General features: G+C 54.3%; 2 protein-coding genes across 2 annotated transcripts in view; one reads left to right on the forward strand and one right to left on the reverse strand.

The window, feature by feature from the left end:
- The window catches only part of LOC125913211 (L-lactate dehydrogenase A chain), a 968541-nt gene that overhangs the window by 860380 nt on the left and 99204 nt on the right, over window positions 1-8957 (reverse strand). The gene's annotated exons all lie outside the window — the stretch shown is intronic.
- Window positions 2355-5166, forward strand: KCNJ11 (potassium inwardly rectifying channel subfamily J member 11). Its single transcript, XM_049618230.1, has one exon. It carries the CDS (start codon window positions 2911-2913, stop codon window positions 4081-4083), a length of 1173 nt encoding a protein of 390 aa, XP_049474187.1. The 5' UTR covers window positions 2355-2910; the 3' UTR covers window positions 4084-5166.

The raw sequence follows: 8957 nt of genomic DNA on the forward strand, positions 1-8957 counted from the left end.
AGATAATAGCTGAGGCCTTAGGGCCATACTATGAGGCAGGGCTTTGCCTTTCTAGTTCTAGGATGTCTCTGGGGGCCTAGCAGCTCCCTCCACTGAAGGGCCTCCCAAGAGCAGAGCCTGAGGAGGGAGATTTCCATCCCTGGCCTCACCTTGCACCCACCACACCCCAAGGGATTGAAGGGAGGTAGCAGGGGTGGGGTAAGGTCCACACTGGAGTCTCGCAGGATGCCCAAGGCCATTCTGGCCCAAACCCCTCCATAGTATCCTTGATGGTCTGCCAACTTTGACTTGGATACTCCAAAGACATGGGTCATCTCTGGTTATTAGAACTGACTTTTCCATATGTGACATCACAGCCCGCCCCTGTTCCACTCAGTGTCTATACTGGTTCCATACTTTAGACCACACAGAACTACTATCACTGAACCCCTGGAGTTTCTGCAATAGTGCCCAAACTCCCTAGGAGGTGCTCCATGGCTCCTTTTCTGGTGGCTGAGTGGCTGGTTTCCTGTGTAACCCTGTCTCATTGAGCTCCCCACTCTGATCATCCTATTCTCCCCTCCCCACCCTAGGCACTGCATCTCTGTTAATATAGCCCAAGCTCACACTTACCCTGAGTAGCAGTGTTCACTCTGCCTGCAGGTGAGTATGAGAGAAAAAGGAACACTCATTATGCAAATTACAATCTGCCCCACTGTGGCCCATATCCCCACTGTCTCCATCTTTCCATCCCTGCCTCAAGCCCCCACTCCAACAATTGGACACACATGGGTCAGGGTTCCATAAAGATCTGAGCCCCAGAGAGGGGACAGGGCCATTACTGTCCCCAACAGACCTGGAAGGCTTTCTGTCCCAGCTGAGAACTGGGGTTCCCCACGTGAAGCCCAAGCCACAGGGCAATCCGAAGCTGATGCCTGCAGTAGAAGCACCACTCGTGTTCAGGTCAAGAGCTTGAATCCCCCAGTTCCCAAACCAGCCCGAATACAGGCCCTCAGACCCAGGTTCCTCCCACTACCTAAGGTATAAGAAACAAGGCTGCAGGTGTAAGCAGGTGTAAAGCAAGTGTTGATAGCTCAAACTCTCTTTAAAATACAGGGGTTTAGTGGGGTGTCTGGGTGGCTCAGCCAGTTAAGCATCCGACTCTTGATTTCAGCTCAGGTCATGATCTCACAGTTGGTGAAATTGAGCCCCATGTAGGGCTCTGCGCTGACAGCATGGAGCCTGCTTGAAGTTCTCTCTCTTCCTCTTTCTCTGCCCCTTCCCTGCTTGCACCCCCTCTCAAAATAAATAAATAAACATTAAAAAATACAGGGGTGTAGTTGTGGGATAATTAAGAAGAGGCAACCACCCAGGCTTCTGGGCTGCAGCACCCAGCATCCCCTGAAGTGGAGGTGAAACTGCGCTCCTACACCTACTAGTAAGGTGCATTATTTTCTGGGGAGGGAGTCCGTGGCTTTCATCAAATTCTCAAAGGATCCATGACTTAGAAAAGATTAAGAGCATCCCCAAAGAGAAGAAGCAGTCAGTAGAGAAATCCTCGGGCCACCTAATATCTCCCGATCACCAGGCTGGTGACACAGCCCCTCTGTGCCTTCTTTCCCTGGGAATCCGCAAAGCCCAATCCTGCAGGAGGGGTGGGTATTGGCCCAACTAAGAATGGGAAAATTGGAAGAGGAAAGTCAAGGCGTTTAGGGGCTGCAGTCCTCAGACTGAAAGGCGGGTCGCGACTCCCCTCTGTGTCCCCGTTTGGTCAGGAAGAATCTCTTTTGATCCATCTGATTGGGCAAACCCCCAAAACTAGACTGTGAATCTGGAACAGGAAGGCGGGGCGTGGCGGGGGTGTGAACGGCGAGGGGCGGGGCTTGATCCTGTGCCCGCCCCTCCTCCAGCTCAGGAATAGGTCGGGCTCCCCCTGGCGGCCCCGGGTCCCCACTCCACTCCTCCGGCTCCCCAGCCCTCAATCTTCTGCCCCCACCTAGCACAGGTCGGTCTCAGTGGACCAACAGACACACGGACAGACGGACGAGAGGACCACCCGCTGGGACGCCTGGGCGGCCGGAGGGGCGGAGAGGCGACGGCTGCGGCTTGAGGAGCAGGAGCAGGTGCTGCGGCGACGAGCGGGCGGGGCAGGACGGAGCGGAGCGCCGGGCGGGGGCGCGGCGCGGGCTTGCGTGGGGCCGGCGGGGAGCGGAGAGGCCGCGACTCTGAGTGAGCTGTGCCAGGTTGCGCTGGGGGCGAGGGGATCTGGAGTGGAGTCCAGTGGGGTTAGTGACTCCGGAGGGCGCGGGATCCCAAGGAGACGGAAAGGACAAGCGCTTGGAGGGAGATCCCGAACAGCCGCGAGGGGGGGTGGGGGGGTGGGGAGGGCAACGGAAGGTGAGGTAGAAAGGGGAGCATACGTGGAGGCCGGACTGGGGGTCGTCAGAATATGAAACTGGAGCTTCGAAGGGGGCCGGGAGCAGAAATGGGTAAGGCAAGAGAAACGGTGGGGGTTGTGTGAGGTCTGGTGAGTTGGTAAGATCCGGAAGTGTTAAGTTCCAAGATAGAGGAGGTGGGTTGAGAAGGAAGGCTGGGTGAGGAGAAGGAGTCTTAGGGGGAGCCCAGGGTGGTCAGCGGTGGAAGAGAGTTGAGCTGAGATCCAGGACAAGGTGGGGAACAGGCCGGGTAGGGGGCTCACTAGGCAATGGCAGGGGGCGCTGAGGTGTGAGGCTGGTTTAAAGAAGCAGGGTTGCCAGGTGGAAGTGAGGATGAGTCTGGTTGGGGAGGCATCTCAGAAGTGACACCAGCACAGACTAAGGGTGGTCCCCAGGTGGAAGGGTGCCCAGGGAGGAAACCCCACAGTGAGGCCTAAGACCTGGTCAGGAGGGTGCCCTCCATGGGGGAAGCCTCTCCCTGGTGGTTGCTGGAGCCATGCTGTCCCGGAAAGGCATCATCCCTGAGGAGTATGTACTGACACGGCTAGCAGAGGACCCCGCGGAGCCCCGGTACCGCGCCCGGGAGCGGAGGGCCCGCTTCGTGTCCAAGAACGGCAATTGCAACGTAGCCCACAAGAACATCAGGGAGCAGGGCCGATTCCTGCAGGACGTATTCACCACACTCGTGGACCTCAAGTGGCCACACACGCTGCTCATCTTTACCATGTCCTTCCTGTGCAGCTGGCTGCTCTTTGCCATGGTCTGGTGGCTCATCGCCTTCGCTCACGGTGACCTAGCCCCTGGCGAGGGCGCTGCCGTGCCCTGTGTCACCAGCATCCACTCTTTTTCGTCTGCCTTCCTTTTCTCCATTGAGGTCCAGGTGACCATTGGTTTCGGTGGGCGCATGGTGACTGAGGAGTGCCCGCTGGCCATCTTGATCCTCATTGTGCAGAACATCGTGGGGCTCATGATCAATGCCATCATGCTGGGCTGCATCTTCATGAAGACTGCCCAGGCCCACCGGCGGGCCGAGACCCTCATCTTCAGCAAGCATGCTGTCATCGCCGTGCGCCATGGCCGTCTCTGCTTCATGCTGCGCGTAGGTGACCTCCGCAAAAGCATGATCATCAGCGCCACCATCCACATGCAGGTGGTGCGCAAGACCACCAGCCCCGAGGGTGAAGTGGTGCCCCTCCACCAGGTGGACATCCCCATGGAGAACGGTGTGGGTGGCAACAGCATCTTCCTGGTGGCTCCTCTCATCATCTACCATGTCATCGATGCCAACAGTCCACTCTACGACCTGGCGCCCAGTGACCTGCATCACCATCAAGACCTCGAGATCATTGTCATTCTCGAAGGCGTGGTGGAAACCACAGGCATCACCACCCAGGCCCGCACCTCCTACCTGGCTGACGAGATCCTCTGGGGCCAGCGCTTTGTACCCATTGTGGCGGAAGAGGACGGCCGCTACTCCGTGGACTACTCCAAATTCGGCAACACCATCAAAGTGCCGACACCACTCTGCACCGCTCGCCAGCTTGATGAGGACCGCACCCTGCTGGACGCCGTGACCCTCGCCTCGGCCCGCGGCCCTCTGCGCAAGCGCAGTGTGGCTGTGGCCAAGGCCAAACCCAAATTTAGCATCTCTCCGGATGCCCTGTCCTGAGCCATGGTCCCTTGGGCCCCCACACTGCATGTGTGCACAGAGGCAGTGTAGTATGGTATGTAGAGTGGACATGGTATGGGCCCCTTGGCGGGGCCAGGATCTGGTGTGAGGCTGGGCCCTCTTCAGCTCAGCCTCCCCTCCTGCTGTTAGCCCGTGGCGTTACAAGGCACTTGTCACTACGCTATTTCTGGCCTCAACAGGAGACTGTACTGGGTTATTTTTGTCTCTGCTCCTCCCAGCCCCAGCTCAGGACCGGCTCACCCCCCACCCTCTCCCTCCTCCCCAGACTGGGGAAGCTGTGGGAAGTGCTGGACCCTCAAGTTGGGTCTCTGTACAGTCGTGCATCCCCATGATCAACTGACCACAAGCTGGACAGATGGGTGGGGAAGAACAGTCCCCAGGTTGGCAACCTGCTGCTCTGTTTCTGTGACCCCAAGAGATGAATGGCCACTCTTGTTCCCTGAAAAAGTGGTGGCTTAATGGGTGGGCCCTGCCAGCTGGAGAGGGCAGTCAATGAAGGAGCACATTCCAGCTGGAGGATTGGAGGTGTGGAACCTGCACAGACGGGGAAAGGCTGAGGCTGACAGGGCTCCCCTCCCCGGGGCAGACTCAGGCAGGGAGGAAATGGTGTGAGGACACTCAGCTATGCCGAGCTCTGCTCAGGCTCAGGAAAGAGGAGATGGGCTCCTGTGCCCTCGCTCTTTGCCCTGACACCAAGGCTTCAGTGGTGAGGGGCTGCGGTTCCTGCCCACCCCCATTCTGCCCCTGCCCTGGGAGGCTGAGGTGGGCTGGAGCAGACAGTGGCATGCTAAGCAGAAAGAGGCTGAAGAGAGGGGGTCCTGGGCCCACCATACAGATTGAGCTCTGGTCCTGGCTCCCCACGCGTGGCTATCACTCACTCTGTCTGTCCAGTGGGTGGCCGTGGAGGGTCTTTGGATTGGAAAAGGAGATGTTGGAAAGCTCAGGATGGTGGCGGTGAGCAAGGTTGCTGAGGCAAAGAGGCCCTTGGTCCTCATGGGCTTGACCCCAAGTGGCACTCTTGAAGCAGTGCTGCGTATACTTGCCCAGGATTCTGCCTTCTCTGTTGTCAACAAAACTTCCCTACACTCTGGGCTGCTCTTGCGGGGTGGGGGTTGGGGGGGGGAGGCATGCTGCTGGACAGGGAGGGTAGGGGCTGGCAGCTGCCAGCCCACATTCCAAAGGTGCCACAGATCCTAGCCAGGAGGCCAGGCAAAGGACTTGGGGCTGACCCTTGTCACCCACTTCAGAGAGACTTTTACTTTTCTGCCTCAGGTAGTCCAGCCCTGCCAGCCTGTCTGACCATCTCAGTCTCGGAGCACCTACCAGGCTTATAGCCCTGGGCCCTGCGTCCACTTCCAGCAATATGCTGGAAGGCTGGATGGTCAGGGCAAGAGGTGGGGACGTCATATGCATTAGTTACAGGCACCTCGGAGATAATCGAGGGTTCGGTTCCAGACCACCACAATAAAGCAAATATTGCGATAAAGAGTCAAATAAATTTTTTGGTTTCCTAGTGCATATAAAAGTTATGTTTACACTGTACTGTAGTCTGTTAAGTGTGCAATAGCATTATGTCTAAAAAAAACAATGTGCATACCTTAATTAAAAAATATTTTATGGCTGAAAAGTACTAACCGTCATCTGAGCTTTCAGGGAGTCATAACCTTTTTGCTTGAGGGTGTTGCCTTGATGTTGATGGCTGCTGACTGATCGGGGCGGTGGTTGCTGGAGGTTGGGGTAGCTGTGGCAATTTGATAAGACAACAGTGAAGTATGCCACACTGACTGACTCTTCCCTTTAGGAACGATTTCTCTGTAGCATGCGATGCTGTGTGATAGCATTTCACCCACAGAACTTCTTTCATAATTCAGAGTCAGCCCTCTTAAACTCAGTCGCTGCTCTATCAGCTAAGTTTACGTAATATTGTAAATCCTTTGTTGTCTTTCAACAACCCTCACAGCATCTTCACCAGGAGTAAATTTGATTTCAAGAAATCGCTTTCTTCATTCAGCCCTAAGAAGCAAATCCTCATCCATGCAAGTTTTATCGTGCGACTATAGTCATTCAGTCCCATCTTTGGGACTTCTAATTCGAATTCTCTTGCTAATTCCATAACATCTCCAGTAACTTCCTCCACTGAAGTCTTAAACCTTCTATTTGTGAAAAATGCAATATCTGCAAAACTCAATAAAGCAAAGCATAACATGAGGTATGCCTGTAGTAATTGGAGTGTAAGCTCTTAAGCCAACTTGGGTTCCAATCCTGGCTCTGGCTCTAAGGCCTTGAGCAAGTAACTCAACCTCTCTGTGCCTCAGTTGCCTTATCTATAAAGTGGGACTGCTAATAGTACATACCTCATAGAATTGTTATGGGAGTGAGTGAAAAACACATGTAAAAGTCTTCAGTGCCTCATCCATAACAAGGGCTCAATAAATGTTAACTGTTTTATGCTGTAGATTAGCTATGATGAGACAACTGACCACACAAATGTTAAGGGAGAAATTATACTTCCCCTCGGTGATGAGGTTCTCTGCCTGGTCTTACTTTAACACAGACAGGGGCTACGGCAGACCCTATTACCTGGTCTTTTTGTCTCACCTCACCCCCTGCAGTCCATCTGCCATGCAGCCCTCAGAGTGGTCCCAGTCAAACGGTTGCAGTCATTTCCTCCCATGTCAAGTACTTTCATTAATCCTCCATCACCTTCTGGGGCCAGGCTAGACCCTGTAGCCAGCCATTTCTGCTTTCCAACCTTGCAGTTTACTGTTCTCTTGCCAGGACCTTGTGCAGCCACCCATCCCCCGGCAGCCTCACTATTCCCTCCTTGCACATAACATTGACCTTCCAACCTCTGAGCTTTGCTTCTGTTATTCCCTTTGCCTGGAATGCCTAGGCCTCATCTCTGCCTGTTGAAATCCATAAAAGCATCTCATGTCACTGTGGTCAAGGCCAAATGATGCCTCCTTGAAGCCTTCCCTGATTCTTCTGAAAAGAGGTAGTCCCTTCCCTTCCTCTGTGTTTGTGGGCAGCCCAAACTTTTCCCTGTGTTTGTGGCAAACCCAAGTTTGTGGTTTCTTAAGATCAGGGACTATATCTGATTCAGCACTGTGGCTGGAACTAAGTGCTGAATGAACGAATAAATGAATGATGAATAGTGTATAGAACAACAAGCCAGCATCACTGTTGCAGTTTGAAGCCTGCTGTGAGCTTTAACTGGATCAGTGAGAGTTTGTCCCAGGCTACTCCAGAGGTAGGATTGAGGGGCCAGGAAGCTGCCACTGATGGTCCAAGCTCTAAGCTGCCTGCTGCCTGCACCCACACAGAACCCCAACATTGACTGGTTTGGTTTGTGGTTTAGAAGGGATGAAAACCTACTCAGAGTCAGCCCAGAGTTCTGGGGACAGTGCCTGGCTCCTGGGACTCAGCTTAGCTGTCCTTAAGGCCAGGAGAGGGGCCAGACTCATTAATGAGAAGCTGCTCAGCAGGACTGTTCTCGGAGCCCCATCCAAAGTAACCTTCCTCCACCCCCTCCACCTTAAAGGGCTGGTGACAGAATGGGCAGAGCTGGGGGCTTAGCGCCACCTGCTGGCCACATAGAAGACCTACTTGATTAGAAAATCTGGGCCACTGGTCTGAAGCTTTCCCCTCTAAGAGAGAGCCCTAGCCTTAAAGCTTAGCTCAGGGAAGAGCTGGAAAGTTCCAGGCATGGAGGAAGCTGCTGGACCAATACTTCCTTGACACCTCTTCTTTAAGGCACAGGCCTAAACTGAACAAGGAAACTCCCCTGAGCTCCACTCTTCCCAGCAGCAACTTCCCAGGTGAATTTGTTTCTGATATTCTGCTTCCAAGACAGCAGGGGGCATCACATGAGAGCAGACAGAGCAACCCAAGCTAGTTCACACCCATGTGCAGGACTGGCTCTTCTCCAGGCTCCCCAGAAAGGGGAGGAAAGTATCTCGTGTCACTGGGGTCCAGGATTGAGGGAGGCAATGTTCTCTTCTGAGTCTGCAGATGAGGACACAGGATCAGAAGTAGAGTTAACTTACTAAGATCTTGTATTTGGTAAGTAGCACGCCCAAGATTCGGACTGAGCTCCTTTCCCCCTGCTGCACAGTCCCAGTGACCAGGTGGGCTGCCTTGCTCTAAGTGTCAGATCCACCGCAGGGGACAGATGTCTCTGGACCAAACACAAGAGGAAAAGTGCAACTCAGAAAGCCCCTGGGGTCTCCCCCCCACCCCACCAAGGCCCTGGGATTGAAACTGATGGCTGGCTCAGCTGTGGTTAAATGACAGCCAGGATCATGTCCAAAACACCAAAGGAGCCAGAGAGACCTCACTGACACTTCCTCTTGCCCTCCATCTTCTCCCTTCTTGCAAGAGGACTGGGATCCCTACCTTCCAGGCTACCTTCCCCCCAGTCAGTCAGGTGGCCATGCAAACTGATGGGGGCACATCTGCCACTCATGTCAGTCCCCACCTCACACCAGATGGTGTGATAGGTGCCCTAGACTTCAGTCCTTAGCTCAACAGGGAGGGAAGCTAAGCCACCCTTTTCCTGTAATGAAATGGAACTGCTAGTCTGAAAAAACTAGCCCACTAGCCATACTGGAAATCTTCCCAGGCCTGATGCTTATGAATTTGGCATCTCCAGCCAGTAACCACAAGGCCCACATGTTACTCATGAAGGTGGCCCTCTGGTCCTTCTGCTGGAGAGGACTCACCTAGCTTCTGCAGGACCCACTTATTCTCCCCAGGCGGCAATCTGTGTCCTAAACTTGAGATCCTCCCCAACATCCTTCCCTAGGGAGCTTGTGGTAAGGAGTAGAGTAGGTCAGGCTTCCCACAGCTCTCTG

The sequence above is a fragment of the Panthera uncia genome, chromosome D1 (assembly GCF_023721935.1).
Source record: "Panthera uncia isolate 11264 chromosome D1, Puncia_PCG_1.0, whole genome shotgun sequence".
NCBI lineage: Eukaryota > Metazoa > Chordata > Mammalia > Carnivora > Felidae > Panthera > Panthera uncia.

Bases quoted from the DNA above. Each gene is read 5' to 3' on its own strand.
- KCNJ11 (XM_049618230.1), top strand. From the start codon at position 2,911: ATGCTGTCCCGGAAAGGCATCATCCCTGAGGAGTATGTACTGACACGG.